The 21,931-nt window shown below is 41.2% G+C and overlaps 1 protein-coding gene across 1 annotated transcript in view; it reads right to left on the reverse strand.

The window, feature by feature from the left end:
• Positions 1 to 21,931, reverse strand: part of UHRF2 (ubiquitin like with PHD and ring finger domains 2) — a 112,813-nt gene that overhangs the window by 50,786 nt on the left and 40,096 nt on the right. Inside the window, exons 3-4 of the mRNA XM_073668882.1 lie at positions 6,755 to 7,011; positions 2,296 to 2,514 (exon numbers count right to left, since the gene is read on the reverse strand). Of these exons, the coding sequence (XP_073524983.1) occupies positions 2,296 to 2,514; positions 6,755 to 7,011 (476 nt within the window). The remainder of the gene's footprint in view (positions 1 to 2,295; positions 2,515 to 6,754; positions 7,012 to 21,931) is intronic.

Below are 21,931 nucleotides of genomic sequence, written 5' to 3' on the forward strand. Positions count from 1 at the left end.
TCAGGTCTTATAAAAGACGATTATTAGCTGTAATTGCAAACAAGGGTTATTCCACAAAATATTAAACATAGGGGTTGAATAATAATTGACCCACACTTTTATGTTTAAAAATTAATAAAATTCAACTGAGCAACATAACTTTTTGGTTTGTAAGATTTATGCTTCTGTTCATAAAACCTACTCTCGTTTGCAGTTTGAAGGCTCTAACTTATTTGCATCTTATCAAACCAGCTAAATCTGCAGGGGGTTGAATACTACTTGTAGGCACTGTATAAATACAAAGTGCAAAGTGCATAGGAAAATACAAATCAGTATTAACCAGATAGAATAAATAAGGTAGGTAAAAATAAATAACACTGAAATTCAGCAAGGTATGGAAATCAGAGATATGTTACCAGTAGAAGTTAACGAACATACCATACGGATGAAGATAATGGGTGCACACGTGCCGCTGTCTCACAACGCACGTTTCGCTGGCAACTGGGCTCTAACCCCAGTTGGCGTCGCCAGTTTGTTCCACCTGAGTGGACTTCTTTATCCCTTGTTTCCTTGTTTTTAAATTTCGGTTTCAATAAAATCTGTTTGAATTTTCTGATAATTTGTGGTTGTGCATCTATGTGTAGGTTTATACAAGTTTAAATATTAGACAAAGATAACACAAGTAAACACAAAATGCAGTTTTTAAACAAAATATCTTTATTATTGAGGGAAAAAGAAATCCAAACCTATAGGGCCCTGTGTGAAAAACTGATTGTCCCTCGCCTTAAAACATAAATTAACTGTAGTCTATCACATCGTTCGGAAGCGGAGTTCAATTTCCCAAGCCACACACAGGCCTTATTACTACCTGTTCTCAATGAAGAAATCACTTAAATAGGAACTGCCTGACTCAGTGAAGTAGACCAAAAGGTCCTCAAAAGCAAGACATCATGCTGTGATCCAAAAGAAATTCAGGAGCAAATGAGAAACAAAGTAATTGAGATCTATCAGTCTGAAAAAGGTTATAAAGCCATTTCTAAAGCTTTGAAACTCCAGTGAACCACAGTGAAAGCTATTATCCACAAATGACGAAAACATGGAACATTGGTGAACCTTCCCCAAAAGTGGCCGGTCGACCAAAATTACTCCAAGAGAGCAGCGACAACTCATCCAAAAAGTCACAAAAGACCCGACAATGACATCCAAAGAACTGCAGGCCTCACTTGCCTCAGTTAAGGTTCATGACTCCACCATAAGAACGAGACTGGGCAAAAATGCTAGAGTTTCAAGACGAAAACCACTGCTGAGCACAAACAAAGGCTCGTCTCAGTTTTGCCAGAAAACATCTTGATGATCCCAAAGACTTTTGGGAGAATACTCTGCGGACTGATGAGACAAAAGTTGAACTTTTTGGAAGGTGTATGTCCCATTACATTTGGCGTAACAGTAACACAGCATTTCAGAAAAGGAACATCATTACCAACAGTAAAATATGGAGGTGGTAGTGTGATGTTCTGGGGCTGTTTTGCTGCTTCAGGACCTGGAAGACTTGCTGTGGTAAATCAAAACATGAATTCTGCTGTCTACCAAAAAATCCTGAAGGAGAATGTCCAGCCATTTGTTCGTGACTTCAAGCTGAAGTGCATTTGGGTTATGCAGCAGGACAATGATCCAAGACACACCAGCAAGTCCACCTCTGAATAGCTTAAGAAAAACAAAATTAAGACTTTGGAGTGGCCTAGTCAAAGTCCTGACCTTAATCTGATTGAGAAGATGTGGCATGATCATAAAAAGGCGGTTCACGCTCAGAAACCCTCCAATGTGGCTAAATTACAACAATTTTGCAAAGATGAGTGCACCAAAATTCCTCCAGTGCGTTGTAAAAGTCTCATTGCCAGTTATTGCAAATGCTTGATTGCAGTTGTTGATGCTAAGGGTGACCCAACCAGGTATTAGGTTTAGGGGGCAATCACTTTTTCACACAGGGCCCTTGTAGGTTTGAATTTCATTTTCCCTTAATAATAAAGCCCTTTATTTAAAAAATTTTTGTTTACTTGTGTTATATCTTTGTCTAATATTTAAATTTGTTTTGTGATCTGAATCATTTAAGTGTGACAAACATGTAAAAGAATAAGAAATCAGGAAGGTGGCAAACACTTTTTCACACCACTGTATATGAGAGATATATATATTATATATGAATAATCTATATCCCAAGCAGCCCAATTATTGCAACTTTGGTGAATGTGCGCATGGTGATCGTTTCATTCTCTATACAGTTGCTGCATACTCCATTTTCGAATAGTCATAACTTACCCCAACAAAATTTTGACAAATACTTCTTTATTAGTTCTTGAGTTTTCTTTTAAGTCTGTTATTTCTGCATCAAACCAGAAACCACGTTCCTCTGGAGTTTCAATATTGTAGTTCACCATAACCACAGCACCCACTTTCAGGTCGCTCCACTTCAAAGTAGTTCTCGCCCTGGGCCGCATATTGCTGGTTTCAATTTCTACGATTCCATTTTCAGGATAACTAAGACAAAAGAATTTTAAAAATTGATGAGATACTTAAAGGAAATCCATCAGTAGGATCGACCATCCTAAGTTATCTATATAGGCATGCAGGTCATAGGAAGCTAAATAACTTGATACCTTGATATCTACGATCTGATGTCTTATTTCAGAGAAATCAATGTTTTTTTCCAATATGTAAATGACCTCTTCCAGGCTATCGGGCAGATGTTGCTTGGAAGATAACTCTTCCTCCAGAGCTTATTTTATAAGAAGGGGAAGTTACCAGTGTGAGACATGTAACTAACACAGAGCAGGAGAAATTAACTTTGTCTTCTTGCAAACACATTTGCGGTGGCTCTCACAGCTCTGCTGCATTGCAGCAATATTACAAACCCTGTCTGCCTGTCAGATGGAAGCTGAAGCTGAGAAGAACCTGCAGATGTATCAGGTATAATCACGCACAGCTCTGCAGTGAGATCAGGAGAGCAGAAAGCAGCCATTACATATCACACTGGTAACTCCCCCCTTATATTTATAAGTTCTGGAGGCAGAGTTATCTTGCAGGGAACATCCTCCGCAGAGCCCGGAAGAGGTCATTTACAAAGAGTGATAAAAGATGATTTCTCAACAACAAGGCATCTGATATCAGGCATACAGGTAGGACTTTTTTCAGCAGTCTATAACCTGTATGCTCATAGTAATAGTTTAGATAGGTCAAATGTGGTGACAGATTCCCTTTGAAAGTAAAAAAAAAAATGCAACCACGTTTCAAATGACCTAAAGATTTGAGAATATTTTTTGTACATCTCCAAAAATAACTGGTCATGCATCTATGTATTAGCGTACTTACCAACTCTACTGGAATTCCCAGAAACAAAAAAAAGGAGATTACCTGAAATGCGGTCAAATCTCTGGGGCACTGATCTTCTGTAAAATATGACCAATCACTGGCTTTGGGGTATGAAAAGTGTCTGGCCTGGAAATCTGAGCTGAGGTTTGTGTTATGGGAAGTCTCATTTCAGTTATTTATTGAGGTGGTCTAGTCTGTGGTCACATAATTTAGGGGCTTTGGTGGAAGCTGGGAAGGTGTGTGTGTGTGTGGGTGTGGGTGTTTGATCTTAATAGGGCTTCAGGTAACTTGTATTTATAAGGGTATCTGGTCTGTTGCCTGTATTAATTTAGAAGATGTGAAATTTATTTAGGGGGGTTGATGCAGTGTGCATTTATTTAGGGGGGCCTGTATACAATTTTGGCTATGAAGATGTAATTAGTTTTTGCCATTTAGGATTCAAATGTGGTAAGTTAGGGCGTATCATGGGTGACGCATAATGCCAAAAATGTTGCCGCTTTGTTTTTCCCAAAAGTTGAAAAGTATTTTTCTTAAAAATAATTTTGATATGACAGATACAATCTGAGTAGCTGTTTCTCTTATTTACATACATGCAATACCTTTTAAAAGCCAATTAAAAATCTAGAACTCTGCTGAGATCACATATGTGAACTATCCAGGGGATATCCTCCTGATATAGATTTTGGATTGCAGGCTCAAGTGTAGTGTGAACAGGATCTCCTTAAGGAGGAGATTATGAATATCCTGATTTAGTGTACGCAGGATGAATGCCATTATGGCAATGATGACAGTAGTGCCTCCCGTCATTATTTACTTTCTATTGATAACACTTTACATATGTAGTAGTCAATTGAGGATGCAGTTTGTTAGAGCCTTGACCAACGAGATACAATGAGAGTATTTAGAGGGTGCATATTCCAGTAGAGCCGACCACATCAAATTTTCAGACCACGTCAGAGGAGGAAGAACAGCACGTTTCCCTCAAAACATCTCCATTTTATTTTCCAGATCTAGAAAGAACACTGCAAGAATGAATTTCTTATAAGCAATGTTTCAGGTCACAGACCCTTCATCAGGCTGTAGTTAAATAAACCAAGCGCTAGAGTGGTGCGGACCAACATTGCAAGAAATATTTATGCCAAGCTTTTCTGGATTATAACATGTTGCATTAGTATCCTAGGGCTACAGCAGGCTTTTACAATGTAATAAAAAAAAGAGATAATTCACATGTTACAATTTTGCAGTATCATTTATGATTGTGAAATTGGGAAAGTCACATTAGACAAACTGTCAGAGGAAATGGAACAGTACTCTTAAAGGGAATATGTCGGAAGGATCAACCTTTCTAATTCATTTAAATGGGCATGTAGGTCATAGAAAGCTGAATAAAATAATTCCTTAATATCTGCAATCTAATGTCTTATTCTAGAGAAATCCATGTTTTACTCATACATATGTAAATAATCTGTTAAGATCTATGGGCAGGACATTGATCTGCATGAGAATCTGCCTCAAGAGCTTATTTTAAATAAAAGTAGTTATCAAGTGTGATATGTAAAGGCCGCTCCCTGTATCTCACTGCTGAGCTGTGTGTGATTGTACCTGACACATCAATAGGCTCCTCTCAGCTTCAGATTCCATCGCACAGGCAGCAAGTGTTGCAATATAGCAGAGCTGTGAGAGCTGCAGGAAATGAGTTTGTAAGGGACAAAGTTCAGTTCTACTGTCCTATGCTAGTTACATGTCTCACATGGGTATCACCCCCTTTTATTAAAAATAAGCTCTGGAGGCAGATTCTCATGCAGATCAGTGTCCTGCCCATAAATCTTAACAGTTCATTTACATATAAGAAAAACATGGATTTCTCTGGAATAAGACAACAGATCACATATATCAAGTAATCATTTTATTCAGCTTCCTATGACATACATGCCCATATAGACAGCTTAGGAGAGTTGAGCCCACTAACAGATTCCCTTTAAGAGTGACTTTCCCAATTTCATGATGAAATCCATCAGAAATGGTAGCTTGCACGTTACAATTTAACTGCAGTATCTTTTTATTTTTTTACTACATCGTATAAGCCTGCCGTAGCCCTAGCATACTAACGCAGCATGTTTCTTTTAGAGCTAGCTCTGTGATGCTGCCCAATTTGGGAGTCATTTACTACAGATTCTTTTTCATTACCATGGAAACCATACTTTACAGGTTTTTATCACAATATTGGCAATAAAAAAAATACAGCTTAAAGCTTAACTAGTTATAGTATTTATCAACTACTGTAGAAAGCAAACAGATTTGCAAAAAAAAAAGTTTGGTGGTGTCTATAAACAATCAGTAACCAAGATATCATACTGGCTTCAAATCAAGTGGGCGGTAACTGGGGCTGTGAGCAGTCAATCGAAAATCAGCGGGTGTAAAGACCGTTCTCTTACTGTGTAAAGAACGATGACTAACCCCAGAGCCACCCACTTGGCTGTAAACAAGGGGCTGCAAGGGGAATTTAACTTAATTTTCTCCCTGAAGCCAAACATCCAGTTAGATTGCTGAATATGTCTAGAATAGTCTATCTGAAGATTGCCACTGTGGCTGCGGGTAAACACCCTTTTCTTCTGTGACAGGTTACACTTAGGTTCATTGTGTCAGCTGGACAGTCAGTGTAAATGCTGTTTTAAGTCTGTGACATAAAAAAGTGACACCCAAAAGTTCAGCACGCAAGAACACTGTTCAAATGTGCAACAATATAATTAATTTATACAATTACCATAGAAGGAAAAAAAACAAAATCATCAATCTTTTCAATAGTGACAAAATTACCCATGTGCATTATCCCCCACTCAAAATGTTTTGCATTTCTATTACCTTAAAAGGTTTCTCCAAGAATGTACAAAATGGACCCCATTACATAATTCAAGTGGAAGCCCGTCCTAGTCACATGTCATAACAGGCTGTAGTCTGAAGAATCAGTTCCCAATACCGGTGTCTCAACTGACAGAGGAGCTGTATTATAAAGCATTCTGTGCGCCGAGAAGAGCTGTGATATCAAAAATAAATAATCTTCTCAGCTGAATGAGCAGAAAAGATTCATTCTCCAGCCTCAGTCCTCCATGCACTGTCAGTCAAGAAGATTTACTTCACATAATTCATGTCACAGTCCTTCTCCTTGACTCACAGAGAAGGAAACAGCTCCTCTATCACATAGTTGAGACGCAGATCTCGAGAGCTGCGTTTCTTCAGACAAACCCGTCCCGACACGTGACTAGGATGGGCTGCTGTTTGAATTACTTGACGAGGGACATTTTTTACATTCTTGGAGAGCTCCCTTTATGGAATTCACTAAAAAAAGTGAAGAGAAACAATATATATTTTTTATACCAGTACAGATATCTTTCAACAGCACAAGACTTACTCGTCATATTTTATAAAATAAGTTACATCTTCATCATCCACATAGTCTGAGTAAGAAGTAGAAGGGGTGGTATCCACATCAGGGTTCTCTCCGGAATGTTCTGGACTTAAACTTCCATTGGTCCCTTTCCAAGAGTGTCCACCTTTAACATGAGCCTTGCCATTTTTGTGTCCCTTTGTGGCTCTGGTAACATTTTCAACATGTGCTTCAAACCAAGATCCAATAGTTACATCACGAACATCAACTAGCTCGTTGATCTAGAAATGAACAAAAAATTAAGTGAAAAGAATGCATGTAAATGTTGTAATGTGAGGTTCTGCTTACACAATCATCAAAATACTCCTCTGTAAACAGTCTTGGTAGATTTCACAGAAAGACTAGCTATGCATGCGGAAACCACAACAAAATTGAAGGACACCATTATAAGTGAATGGATCTCTTGTTTACTACCGGTACCCATCACACAACGGATTTACATTGTAATTTTTATTAAAAGCAGCCTAAAACCCCACATACGCAATAGACGACCATCGACCAAATCCGTCAACATTGACGAGCTTGGCCAATACTCCAGTGTCACGGGACCCTCAACAGATGATTTGGGGGATCTGGCACGTCGGACTGGTGATCCTATCATTTTCTAAGAGATAATCTGCCACTAGAGATATATGGTGGCAGCAGCTCTCTCATACAGAACACAGCAGCGTTCAGCAATCTATGCGCTCCTTTGTATGGAGAAGCTGGGTCATTGTTTGGCTGACAGCTATTTAAGTGTACTGAGAGGTTTAATCTCGCAATTTCAGTGAATGCTTAAATGTAAACTGTACTTTCAACAAATTTTATATAAATCAATAGTACAAGTGAATATAGGAACATTGGTACTATATCTTATCATAGAAATATGCTTGCTTCTCCACTTACCAATCTCTTATATCCAGGCCCCTTTATTCCTGAATCAATTATTCACTTTGAAAAAAAGCTCAAATCTGTCTTAGTGAAGGTAAGATTGACTGCCAGCAAAGTGATGGGTCAGGTTAAATTGCTTGTTAAAGTCTATGAAGAGGGAAGGAGTGGTAGGGGGGAGGGATGAGGAGAAGACCAGAGGGAGAAGTTGAGTGAGAAGCAGAGAAATAAGTAAAGCAGATTTTATCTAGCTTACCCTTTCTCTGGATTCACATCTACACTGCTCAATATTGCTGTATCATTTCCTTCATGCCTATTCTATTTCTCTCTGTGTGTTACTAAAGGAAAAAAGAACAGGACTCTCTTCATCTGAGTGTTTTGTCTATGGGAGGATACCATAGAAGCCAGTCTCCACCCACCAGCTCTGAGTAAAATGAAAATCAGAGATAGAGCCTGTATAGGGGAAGTTGGGGGAAAATGCAGGACACAAGTCAGGTAATGGCTATACAGTGTCATTTCTCATGTAAACACAAAAGTCAGCTTATTCTGAAAAGTTACTTGAAAGTGTACAGCAGTTGCCTTTAAGTAACAAGTTGAACAGTTATAAGTATTACTTAGTAGTAAGTATTCTAAATTATCTTAATATAAACAAAATTAATCAAAGCAGCACCACAAAATGGAATAGAACACCAAAAAAACTGAAAAAGCAACAGAAGGTGCAGAATCTTTTATTTAGCCAAAATCTGCAGAACATGCTGTCATTTAATGTGTCGGGGAGTGAATACAGCGTCCTCACTGTGTAGTGAGTGGTGACTGTAACAACTCCCTGCACTGCCCCAAGGACTGGAAGTGAATGTGACTCGCCCCCTGGGCCGTGGGGCACTCGGATCCGGGCAGTAGGGGAACGATGGGAGTAGTAGTGGCAACCCGGTTCCGTGGCTCAGGGTGGTCAGGCCAGTGGTAGTCCGTTACGTGCTGATGATTATGTCCGACTACGCCACCCGTGGATTTGCGGTCATTAGGAACCGCCGCTGCAAGGCAGACCGCTGGGGCTGATGATGTATGCAGCTGGGATGGTGTGACTCCCCACGGGAAGAGTGCGGCCCCAGGGCAGTGTAGTGGATGTTGGGAGTGATGGTAGTGAGAGTCCTAGTGCTGATAGTGCTGGAGGAGCAAGGAGCACACAGACAACAGGTTGCAGTCCAGGGTCTTTACTAGAACAGGTAAATTGACCCACAAACAGTCCCGGCTAGGAGGGGACCTGGATGTCTGAGAGCAATGGGGAAATTGACCCTGGTCAGGGTGAGGGTGTAGGCCTACCGTGCTTTCTGCGCTCCTTCTGACTATCTCCTCCTTATAGGATAACAGCCTACGCTTCCGAGCTCTCCGTGTATTCTCGCCTGTATGACCTGCGACGTGGGTTCCTTTCTGCTCCCAGCCTTGTACGGCTTTGCTGGTCCCTTCTGTTGTGGCAGGGCCTCCAGGCTTCTTAGGCCAAGGAATATACAGTCCCCTGCGAACTGGTTATCTGCTGGGGGATGTGGAATCCTTCCAGCCTCAGACACCAAAGTCTGGTAGATTAAGTCCTTTATCTGCCAAGACAGGCTCACTTCGCCTCTTGTCTCTGGCTTGTGGCTCTCCTCCTGCCACACTTCCTCTTAGGGTGCAATACAACTTTCTGTCCCTGCTCTGATCCGGGACACGTCTCAGTGCTGAGACAGGCCATCCAGTTCTACCTAACCCTGCCCCCAGCACCAGCTTTTATAGGGGCAGCCTGCTCCCCCTACTGGCCTGAGACAGGAGGTACTGCATGCTAATGTTCCCCTTACTAGAGAACCTCCCCCTTGCTCTCAGACACAGCTTTATTACATTTTGTGGCATCCAGGCCAGGGTGACACAAATGGCAGCGAGGAGAATATATCTTATTTTTTTCCCTGTAAGTGGGGTAAAATACTGGAATGAGTAGAGATTGTGAACTACGGTAAGGTACAGAAATATTTAGACAGTGACCGAATTTAGTGTTTTGGGCTCTGTATGCCACTATTTTTTATTTAAATTGAAACAACTGAGATGCAATTGAAGTGTAGACCTTCAGGATTAATTAAAAGATATTGAACAAAATATAAAAATATCCTGTGTAACATTTAGGAATTGTAACCATTTTTCTACAAAGCCTCCTCATTTCAGGGGCTCAAAAGTAATTGGACAAATTAACTTTATCATAAGTAAAATGTTCATTTCTAATACTTGTAGAGCAGTGGTCGGCAAACTTTTTTGCACCAGGGACCGGCTTTAAGCAAGACAAGTTTTCAATGGCCCGGTGGGGGTGGGGGCGGGGCTTTGGTCATATGTGGGTGGGGTTATGGAGGGGTGGAGCTTAGTGCATACTTATCATATAGTTATGACATTTATAATGAGAATGTGATTCAACTTACCATAGGTTCAGAATGAGTGGGAGCACCAGGCTTGTTTCCCTGGATCAGTGGGAGCACTGGGCTTGTTTTCCTGCAACAAGACGGTCCCATCTAGGTCCCATCTGATGATGATGACCACTACTGTTGCTACTGGACACAGCCACTGCTGCTATGAATTTTCACTGTTATTTGCTTTTTTCACTTTAACCAGAAAATCTGCTGCTGGGCCGCACGACACCAGAACACAGCTACAGGAATCATAAGGGTGGGACACCTGACGTCATATCTAGCTGCCCATTAGCATCCAGAGCCCCTCCCCCTCCAACTCACAGCTAGCAGGAGGGGAAGGAGCGCTGGACACACAAGACCTGCTTGTCCCTGCTCCTGCCTGAGCACATTCTGCGAGTAGGGCCGCATGGCTAATTATCTATCCACTGCCAGTCCCTCCTCCTCTTTTCTTATAGGCTACTGATCACATGCTGGCTTTCTCCCTGCTGATCCTCTACAACTGTCAGGGGCGCCGCGGACCGGCTGAAAAACCCCAACGGCCCGGTCCTGGTTGGGGACCTCTGTTGTAGAGAATCCTTTGCAGGCAATGACTGCCTAGAGTCTGGAAGCCATGGACATCACCAAACGTTGGGTTTCTTTCTTGTGATTGGAATATTCTGCTATGAGTTAATGTTTAGCCTTAAAAACTCTCGACTTGCTTTCACAATAAGCTTGGGTCATTTTCCATCTGTACTGTGAAGTGACGTCCAATCAAATTTGCTGCACTTGGCTGAATCAGAACAGAAAATATACACTTTAGAATTCATCCGGTTGCTTTAGTCTTCAGTCACATCATCAATAAACAATTGTGACTAAGTGCCATTGGAAGCCATGCATGCCCATGCCATCACACTGCCTCCACCAGGTTTTACAGAGGACGTGATGGTGCGCTGGATCTTGAGCGATTCCAAACCTTCTCCATACTTGTTCCCATCATTCGGGTACAGGTTGAACTTCGTTTCATCTGTCCAAGAATGCTTTTCCAGAACTGGGCTGGCTTCTTTAGATGTTTTTTTTGGGGGCAAGTCTAATCTGGCTTTTCTACACTGCTAAAAAAAATAAAGGGACCACTCAAATAACACATCCTAGATCTGAATGAATGAAATATTCTCATTGAATACTTTGTTCTGTACAAAGTTGAATGTGCTGACAACAAAATCACACAAAAATCATCAATGGAAATCAAATTTATTAACCAATGGAGGCCTGGATTTGGAGTCACCCCCAAAATTAAAGTGGAAAAACACACTACAGGCTGATCCAACTTTGATGTAATGTCCTTAAAACAAGTCAAAATGAGGCTCAGTATTGTGTGTGGCCTCCACGTGCCTGTATGACCTCCCTACATAACCTGGCCATTCTCCTGATGAGGTTGCAGATGGTCTCCTGTAGGATCTCCTCCCAGACCTGGACTAAAGCATCCGCCAACTCCTGGACAGTCTGTGGTGCAACGTGACGTTGGTGGATGGAGCAAGACATGATGTCCCAGATGTGCTCAATCAGATTCAGGTCTTGGGAACGGGCGGTCAGTCCATAGCTTCAATGCCTTCATCTTGCAGGAACTGCTGACACACTCCAGCCACATGAGGCCTGGCATTGTCCTGCATTAGGAGGAACCCAGGGCCAACCGCACCAACATATGGTCTCACAAGGGGTCTGAGGATCTCATCTCGGTACCTAATGGCAGTCAGGCTACCTCTGGCGAGCACATGGAGGGCTGTGCGGCCCTCCAAAGAAATGCCACCCTACACCATTACTGACCCACTGCCAAACCGGTCATGCTGAAGGATGTTGCAGGCAGCAGATCGCTCTCCACAGCGTCTCCAGACTCTGTCACATGTGCTCAGTGTGAACCTGCTTTCATCTGTGAAAAGCACAGGGCGCCAGTGGCGACTTTGCCAATCCTGGTGTTCTGTGGCAAATGCCAAGCATCCTGCACGGTGTTGGGCTGTGAGTACAACCCCCATCTGTGGATGTCGGGCCCTCATACCACGCTCATGGAGTCGGTTTCTAACCGTTTGTGCAGACACATGCACATTTGTGGACTGCTGGAGGTCATTTTGCAGGGCTCTGGCAGTGCTCTTCCTTGCACAAAGGCGGAGGTAGCAGTCCGGCTGCTGGGTTGTTGCCCTCCTACAGCCCCCTCCACGTCTCCTGGTAGCGTCTCCAGCCTCTGGACACTATGCTGACAGACACAGCAAACCTTCGTGCCACAGCTCGCATTGATGTGCCATCCTGGATGAGTTGCACTACCTGAGCCACTTCTGTGGGTTGTAGAGTCCGTCTCATACTACCACGAGTGTGAAAAGCACAACCAACATTCAAAAGTGACCAAAACATCAGCCAGAAAGCATTGGTACTGAGATGTGGTCTGTGGTCCCCACCTGCAGAACCACTCCTTTATTGAGGGTGTCTTGATAATTGCGAATAATTTCCATCTATTGTCTATTCCATTTGCACAACAGCATGTGAAATTGATTGTTAATCAGTGTTGCTTCCTAAGTGGACAGTTTGATTTCACATAAGTTGGTTTTATTTGGCGTTATATTCTGTTGTTTAAGTGTTCCCTTTATTTTTTTGAGCAGTGTATTATATATTTGCTCTAGACTTCGATACTGAAACACCTACTTCCTGGAGAGTGTTCTTCACTTTGGTGGATGTTGTGAAGGGGTTTTTCTTCACCATACAAATGATTCTGAGATCATCCAACCCTGTTGTCTTCCGTTGATGTCCGGGCCTTTTTGAGTTACCAAGCTCACCAGTTTTTTTTGCGCAATGTACCAAACTGTTGATTTGGCCACTCCTAAGATTTGGTAATCTCTCTCTCATGGATTTTTTGGCCCAATGATGGTCTGTTTCACTTCCACTGAGAGCTCATTTGACCGAATGTTGTGGGTTCACAGAAACAGCTTCCAAATGCAAATGTCACACCTGGAATCAGCTCCAGATCTTTTACCTGCTTAATTGATGATGGATTAACAAGGGAAAAGCCCAAGCAGCCAATTAAAAAGCTTTTGGAGATAATTGTCCAACTACCTCGGGTCCCTCGAAAGAGGCAGTTACATATTAAACAGCTGTAATTCCTAAACCTTTACTCCAATTAGGATGTGAATACCCTTAAATTAAAGCGGAGAGTCTGCACTTTAATCACATATTATTTATTTAACTGTATCTTGAATATGTTTTGTTAAAAAGCTAAAATGCCAAAACCTGTGTCACTGTAAATATATTTCTTGACCTAACTGTATGTTCTAAAGGACCTATGTAGTTCAGATGTAAAAAAATAAAGATCATTTAAAGTCAAATTTATAACTTTACAGCTGAAAAGATATTAGATTAAAAAAACTCTGATATATAAGGAAATATGAAAATTGTATGGTGAGCAAAGAAATGGTATATTATTTGTTTACAATATTGCAACTTATATATTAGAGTATGCATTGTAATTCTATGTTCACACTTTGTTTTTCCACAAATGCCTTTATGCCAGATCTAGCTAACAGATACCCAATTAGGATATAATGGGCCTGCCAAAGGTACTATATTTACATCATGTAAGATATCGGAAGTCAAAGTAGGCATGATTCAAGACTTTAGGTTTTAAAATGCTAAATTAATCAATAGACGAACTGGCAAATTTTGGTTTTCCCTGTAATCTATACACACGGAATTCCCTCTAATATAACTACAGAACCCAACTTTATTCAGCTCTCTTGCAGCCAGAAGTGGTGGAAAAAAAAGAACAAAAGGGCTGCACTCGTCTACAACAGGGTAAACTAAAAAAATGCAGATGGCTTATATTACAGCAGATTTTGGTTTGTAGGGGATGCCTGCAGGCATTTCATTTTGCAACTCGGTTTCCTGTCATTTTTACCTTCAGGATAGACTGGCACAGACCGTATTTGTCAAAGCTGTATGAGGAACCAAACCAGATGCACTTGGATCATTTTAGAAATTTGCATTCAAAAAGCATGGACATTTCTGTGCTCTGTTACACAGACAGCAGACTCTCTATTCAACTGCAGGAATCAATGGTTCCATAGAATATTCAGGCAGTATAAGGAGGATAAAATCTCCCAGGCATTGCTAGTAGGTCCAAACATGGATCCATGACCCGACTGTAAATGCCAGGTGATGGCAGGCCCCTCACGTTATAATGAAGAGTAAACCATTTTTCATACAGATAATTTTTCATCAAGATTTATATTTTTTTTTCAAAGATGCCCTTAGTGTAGTTAAACGTGTTGTTCACTACTGGAGAACACCTTATGCAATACTAAAGTAGCCCAGATAAGTACCCCAACAGTCATGTGAAATTGTTTATAAAGGCTAAAACCTATCAGCGGTTGCTGACTGGCTGCTGCCTTCACAGTTCCGTCAGATGAAAATGTAAAGGTTGCAGCCAATCAGGCGATCGTCTGCAGCCCTCATGTAACATTACAATGTTACGTAACAGCCAGAATAGCGCTGATCTGGGTGGTGTTTTTTATTTTAGCATTAAAAGGGTTGTCCACTTTAACCTACTCTTTGATGGCTTGTCTGATGACAGCGTACAGTAGTGACAGACACGTTTACTTCAGTGGTGTGCTTGAGTGGTGAAAGTTCATAAAAACGCTCAATCTCAATTATCTGCCCATTTAACCATGCAGGTGATCAGCCAAAAAAAATGAGCTAAACATACATTTGTTGGGTAATTTGACGATTTATATGCAGGCATATAAATCATTATCAGCAGTGCATTGTCCCCTGTAAACAGATAATGTGCCAACGACAACATGATGCTATATGGGGACAGAACAATAGTATTTCGTTGACTCATGTAAACGGGTCAGTAAATGGGTATATCGACTAGTAAGTATGAAACCTTGATCTTGGACTACATGGGCAGAAGGACTTTATTTTGTTCATGATGGGCAAAAATCCCACTGTCATCTAGCCACTGATTTGACATACTCCTCCCTATGCAGAGTAATAGGAAAAATTTGTTAATCAGTGGCTCGAGGACAGTGGCTCGAGGACCGGCAGATCACACATATTAATATATCAGACTCCTTGCTGGAAGTGCTCGACACATGCTAAAAGATTAAAGGGAATCTGACAGGAAGACTCTAATAATGAAATTAGTGGTATGGCTATACAGGTCCTAAAATAAAAATGATACCTCTATTGCAGTAATGTGATGTGCAAGTGCTAAAAAAAAATAATCAAGGCTTGAAGTTATATGCAAATTAAATTAAAGTGCATCGGAGGCGTAAATATTGTATAATTTCGATAAACTTGTTTATGATGTGCAGGCATCCTGTTGTCATATAGCCACCAATTGATTTATCCATCCTATGCACGTGTGAGGGTGTGCACTGCCCTGTCCTGTCCCTGCCCCTAAAGACAGCGTTGTATTATAAGAATAGTGTTGTGCGGTTTTACTGTGTTTTATTGTGCCATGTGAAATTTGAACGGTGTCATGTGGTTTTTAGTAATGTATACTGTAAGATGTGATATGTTGAGAATTGCCTGGATATTGAGTTATGGTAATGTACAGTGTATGGGTAAGGTAAAGAGTGAATGTACATTGTATAAGCAATGCTTCGCATGTAGTGCAGGGTAAGCATAGGATAAGATATGTTAGGATTTAAGAGCCAGAGGAGTGACAAATAGGACAGAATAGATAGTGATAGGCATTGTAAGTGTAATATATTCAGTGCATACTGTTAGAAGGTAGTGACTGAAGTTAAATAGGTGAAAAGTGAAGTTTGCCTAGAAACCGACTCCTGGGGCAGACAGAGCAAGGAGACCATTGGTGATTGGTCCAGCCCAAAGAGGGAGGGGTTAGGACCAGTAAAAGGCAACCACTTCCTGGTTTTAGTCAGTTAATGAAGGAGTTTGTTGGTGACAGTTGCTAGGGTGAGTTCAAGGTGTAGTGGGCTGAAGCACAGCGTGTGCAAAGACGTTCTGAAGGTGTGAGGTCGCACAAAACTCCCTACGGACATTCCTGCAATGTACGAAGCCTAAGGCTCGAATCTGGGGCTATGGAGAGCACAGACAACCCTTCTGTACAGTGGAAGATGGGCGTGGAACTGTGTGAGGGAAACGTTGCGGATCTCGGGCATGCTGCGAAGCCGGATTGGGAAACCCTGGCGCTGACAGGAGGATCAAGCGTAGGGGTAATCCGTGCTGAACGTGAAAACAGGAGTGAGATAGTCTGTGTGAAGGAAGCAAGTGATGGAGGGTGGTGTGCCCGATACTGCGTGATACAATCTGATGTACTTCAACTGTCAAGTAAACTGTTAAATGTTAAAACGAACCAGGTGTCCCCTATTGAATGTGCGGCTGTTTACTGGGTCCGGTATCGTGGAGACAGCGGAAGCTTGCAGCCAAAACATGAGTGAACTACACTGCACTTACAGCACATGGGAACTGGGCCACCATTTATTTGTGGGGTGCCAGGGTGTGGGAACATAGCAGCCCCTCTGCCATGACAACTGCCCTGCGCACCTTACACACGCACAGTAAATTATGTGCAGACAACATTTTTTAATGTTGAAAAAGAGCTCAAATAAAATATCTCAAAACAACTTGTGCACATGTCCTGTCTTTTTTAACCATTTCAGGCTTCAAAAGCCATAAAGTGGCTAAAAGAAGTGACCTGACCATTCCTCTTGCAATCCACCAAGTATTTTAAATGTGACATTTGTATAAAAAAAAAAAAATCCACTACAAAAATGACTGTAAAGGCACTTCAGGAAAAAGATGCTGTATGAACATACCATCATAAGTTAAAGCAAACCTGTCAGCAGGATTGTGCTTAGTAAAATACATACACTGTCAGGTGAGCGACATTACACTGATTAAAAGGACACCTTGGCTGATCAAATCCATCCTGTGGCTCTTGTGTAATATTTACTTTCAGTTTGGAGATAATGATATGCTCATGCTTCGGGGCGGCCTGTGGGGGGCGCTCTATCCGATGCTCTGCTTACATAATCATCTGTATGCTCTTATGACAGCTCACTGTGCCTTCACTGACCAGCCTCCTATTTTACATAATGAATCCAGTAGTGCAGGGCTAGGTAAAATAGGAGGCAGTTCAGTGAAGACACAGTGACCTGTCATTAGAGCATACAGATCAATATATAAGCAGAGCACCAGACAGAGCACCCCTCACAGGCCGCCCCGAAGTACGAGCATATCATTATCTCCAAACTGAAAGTAAAGATTATACAAGAGCCACAGGATGGATTTCATCAACCAAGGTATCATTTTAATCAGTGTAATGTTGCCCACCTGACAGTGTATGCATTTTACTGAGCACAATCCTGCTGACAGGTGCGCTTTAAATTTGTCATTGGCTTGATAAAGAGTTCCCACATATCATGAATATTTCGGACTCCTTACTATTTGTTAGTTGCAAAGCGCTGTGTATACTGTAAGCCTGAAATTCGGAGTATAAGTGAGCTGCAAGCTCAATATGAGCTGACCAACAAACTTTCTCGCTTATACCGTGCATATGGAAAAAGCTGCTGATCAGCGGCATGTATTAGGTTCTCTTTAAAGTCATCTTCAAGTTACATACAAATTCCAACATGCCACAGGGACATTGTTTTTTAATGGAGAGGGCCTTTGCTGTAACATCCCCACTAGGAGTAAGCCAACTATGAAAGAATGCTAGCGTGCATAGCAGATTCTACAGGCCAGACATGGGAGAGCTGCACATGTATCACAAACTTCAGCTCCATCGAGTATGGCTGGGAGAAGCAGACCGATGCCAAAGCTACAATGCTCTCTAAGCCCAGTCTGTGCACTTAGCAATTACTGGGTATTAAATATTACAGAACAAATTTACACTGTAAAGGACTAAAATCCAGAGACCTTAAAATTGTTTAAATAAATAAGGACAAGACCGCTTGCTTCTGCAACAAGTTCAGAACAAATGTAAGCTCGCTATCAGTAAAATCCCCATGGCAACTGAATGCTAAATGAGACATGTATAAAGACTATGAGGCGAGTAGTGTCATTGAAACACTGCCGCAGTCCAGAATGAATGTTCCCCGTATTTGCTGGAGATTACTTAATGTTCCCCTATTATTGAGAGCCTCTACTTATCATATGGGGATCATAGTTTCTGTAAATACTTGCAAGTATTTGCCGAAAAAAACTAAAAAGCAGTAATATTTTAGCTCAGCGACTGCTTTTTGCCATTTTCTCTCCCTCATGTGAAAAACCTTTGTTAGCTCGGTTCATTATTTTCACATCTACCAAACTGCAGAAAACGTCAGCATGCTACATTAGCCACTGCCATCTTCCATGTGGAACGCGTCTCTCTGACAGTTCTGGACTCAGGCAATCCTTTGTGTATTCTCATTCTCAGTTTTCAAATCTAGCTAACGGCTTTCTGCACATCAGCATGCTTCTTAGGCAACGGCTTCCGCCATCTTTAGGGAGTCTCTCGCAGTCCGTCTTTTGTTCAGAAAATGAGCTCTCTTTTTTTTTTTTTTTCACACATTATTGCTCTCATGCCTTCTCAGACATAACATAACATTTTAATGGGTTTTGTAACAAACACTTATACTCATAAAAAAGGGATTGCATTTTTTTTACATCGTGACCCTGAATTGCAACAAATAACTCCCTGGAGAAGTATTGCTGACAATTACAATTTTTTCTCTGACAAAATTCGGGCCCATAGTATAGAATTTGATATCGTCACAAATCCGTTAAAATCACAGATCCAAATGAAAGACCCAGGAGACTCAGAGCATGTCCTATTCTGATCAGATTTGCATATCAGACTGTCATTTAAATCTGTGAGACAAGGATAAAATTCAGAAGGCTTCAGATTTGCTTCCCTCTTGCATCCGATTCTCATGGATGTGCGGCTTAGTGATGAACTTGAATATTAATATTGAATATTTATTGTCCTGTGATTGAAGTCTGGTCCGCGTCTGTGATGCAGACCTGTGGGTGCATCACAACTAGTGTTGAGCGAATTTGTTCGGCATTTCAAATTCGGGTTCGTGTTCGGGGGATCCCGGCTTGTTCGCGCCAAAAAAATTGTCTCCGCTCACGAACATCCCTGATTTTCCACGCTGTCAGGTAAGTTCATGGGTGGAGCCGATTTTCTGGCGCAAAAAAGCCGGAACCCCGAACACGAACTCGAATTTGAAATGCAGAACAAATTCGCTCAACACTAATCACAACCCCAGACCAGACTTCAATTACAGGACAACAAAACTTTCACACTCCTTATCTATGAACTATTCCAATATTTACGGCCACAACTGTTTATCTCTCTCCCATATTAAAAGTTCTGCTTTACATCACTTGTCTCATCTATTGCAGTATTTGTGTCTTGTTGTGTATAAATATGTGACCCTTCAGATTTTGTGTTACTAGTCTTGAAAGCTTGCAATTTGTTACCATCTTTTCAGTTAGCCATTAAAAGGTATCAACTACTGAGGACTCTCAGAGGTAAATGTCACATATGCTGACACAAATCACTCTAAACTTAGGAGTAACTTTAATTTCAAGTAACTTTTCAGAATAATCTGCCATGTGTACATCAATGAGGGATTCCTACTTTTAATTCCTTAGTTAGCCTACAGAAGCAACAGTAGCAAAGAGGTAATTATAGAGCAGCATATTAAATTATTCCTACATTATATAGATATTTTTAGTGTGTGGGATGGCACTTCTCAAATATTCCATGAATTCATGATATATTTAACCCTTTCACGAAATCCGCCATACATCTACGACGATGTGGGAGGTGCGTTCCCTCAAACTGCCGTATATGAACGGCGGGACGATTGCATTGGCTCACTTGCAGAGCCGGCATGATAATCAGCGGGTGTCAGCTATATATTATTATATCATTGACACGCCGCAGAAAAAACGATCAGTGTTTGCGCCGATCGTGGGTTTTGAATTTCTCTGATGCCACTGTTAAAGTGTCAGCAACATTGATCGCCATAGCAGAGGGAAGGAGCTATCTCTCTGCTCCGATTGGCACAATGCGATTGTGTTATCGATGGTCTGCATGGTGACCCCGGGCTGAAAGATGGCCCCGGAGTTACCCAGTTAAAGTGACCTGTAAGCTCCTCCTCAGAGCAGGAGATGACACACCTCCTATCTGTGTGGGATTGCCTGACTAATCCCTGCAATGCAAAAGCATTGCAGAGTATAAGATCAGCGATCAGAGCAGTGAAAGTTGATGTTCCATGGAGGGACAAAGTAAAAAAGTAAAAAAAAAAGTTTCACATTTTAGAAAAAAATATATATATTATACCAATAAATACATAAATTTAATGTAAAAACAAAAATAAATAAAGTACACGCATTTGTTATCGTCCGGAATGACCCGATCTATAAATCTGTCTGACTAGTTAACTTCTTCAGTGAACAGCGTAAAAAAAATAAATAATAAAAAAGCAATGCTTTTTCATCATATCAAAAAGTTGAACGTAAATAAAAATTATATAGCTGAAGAAGACAACTTGTCCTGCAAAAAATAAGCAGCCATACAACTCTGTGAACGGAAAAATAAAAGAGCTACAGCTCGCAGAATATAGCTATGCAAAAATAATTTTTTTTTTTTAGAAAATTGTTTTTATTGTGTAAAAACAGCAAAACATAAAAAGAGACAAATGTGGTATTGCTGTAACCGTACAGACCCGAAAAATAAAGTTCTCTTATCACTTTATACCGCATGAGAAATGGTGTAAAAAATACATAAAATCAATTCTTCACCTGCTGTTGATTTATTCATTCTGCCTCCCAAAGATTGCAATAAGGCTTGGCTCACATCTATCCTGCGTTCTACGATGAACACTTACACTGAGGTTTCCGTGTAAATGTCTGAAATAAGTCATTCAGACGGAACGCCATGCAAAATATTCCCTATAATGAGGCAGATGGGGACACTGGACGCCGTCTCGCCTGTGATCCGGAGGTGTCCCTCTTTAAGAGTGCATAAAAGCGCAGTCGGCCACAGTTTCGTACAACTCTGAAAAGAAGGGCACCACTGAACAGAAGCCAAATGGAGTCCAGAGTAACCCTGCTGCCTCATTATAGTGATTGGATATGTAGGGGGTTTCATTTGAATCACGTCATTCAGAGATTTAAATGTAAACTCCGATATAAATGCTCAACGCAGAGAGCGGGATAAATATGATCAAAAATGTCCAAAAGGGCCCAGGTGATTAAACAAGGATGTATATTGTGCATGGACAAAGAGTTACAGATTGGACAAATCGTTTTGAGAGGATTAAAGGGAATCTCACACCGTTTAGAAATAGCTATTGTCACTCAGTATACACATTCCTTTCATAGGAATACCCATCCCAGACTCGATGTCTCCAAAAGAAAATATTGAATATCGATGTTTGAATAAATCTGATATTGATTATACATTTTCCGCGCCAGGGCAAACCAGGGAAGAAGATACATATTTTCTCAAAACTTTAAGCCCTGCCTATAAGCCACAAGTCAATAGTGGACAAATAACGGACAACAACCATGTCCTGTTTGGTCTCAGGGGTAAAATCCCAGTAAAAAATATGGCAGCGATCTCGAACTTCTGTGACTATCCGGAGAGGAATTATCCCGAATCCCATAAAATCCTGAAGGGCTGAGACCAGCCCACAACCCAGCCCATGTGAAGTCATCAAGGGGTTGGGGGGAAAACTCAGATGCTAAGAAAAGATCAAGCCGAATTATGATCAGTGTTCAATGCTGAGGAAGATACATGTCAGTGCAAGAATGATCCCATTAACCAGACTCTTTAAACCAGATTGATCCAGTCCACTAGCAAATTCAT

Source organism: Phyllobates terribilis, unplaced genomic scaffold (genome assembly GCF_046119375.1).
Source record: "Phyllobates terribilis strain yellow unplaced genomic scaffold, ASM4611937v1 Scaffold_1__5_contigs__length_1240528914, whole genome shotgun sequence".
NCBI classification, from domain to species: Eukaryota; Metazoa; Chordata; class Amphibia; order Anura; family Dendrobatidae; genus Phyllobates; species Phyllobates terribilis.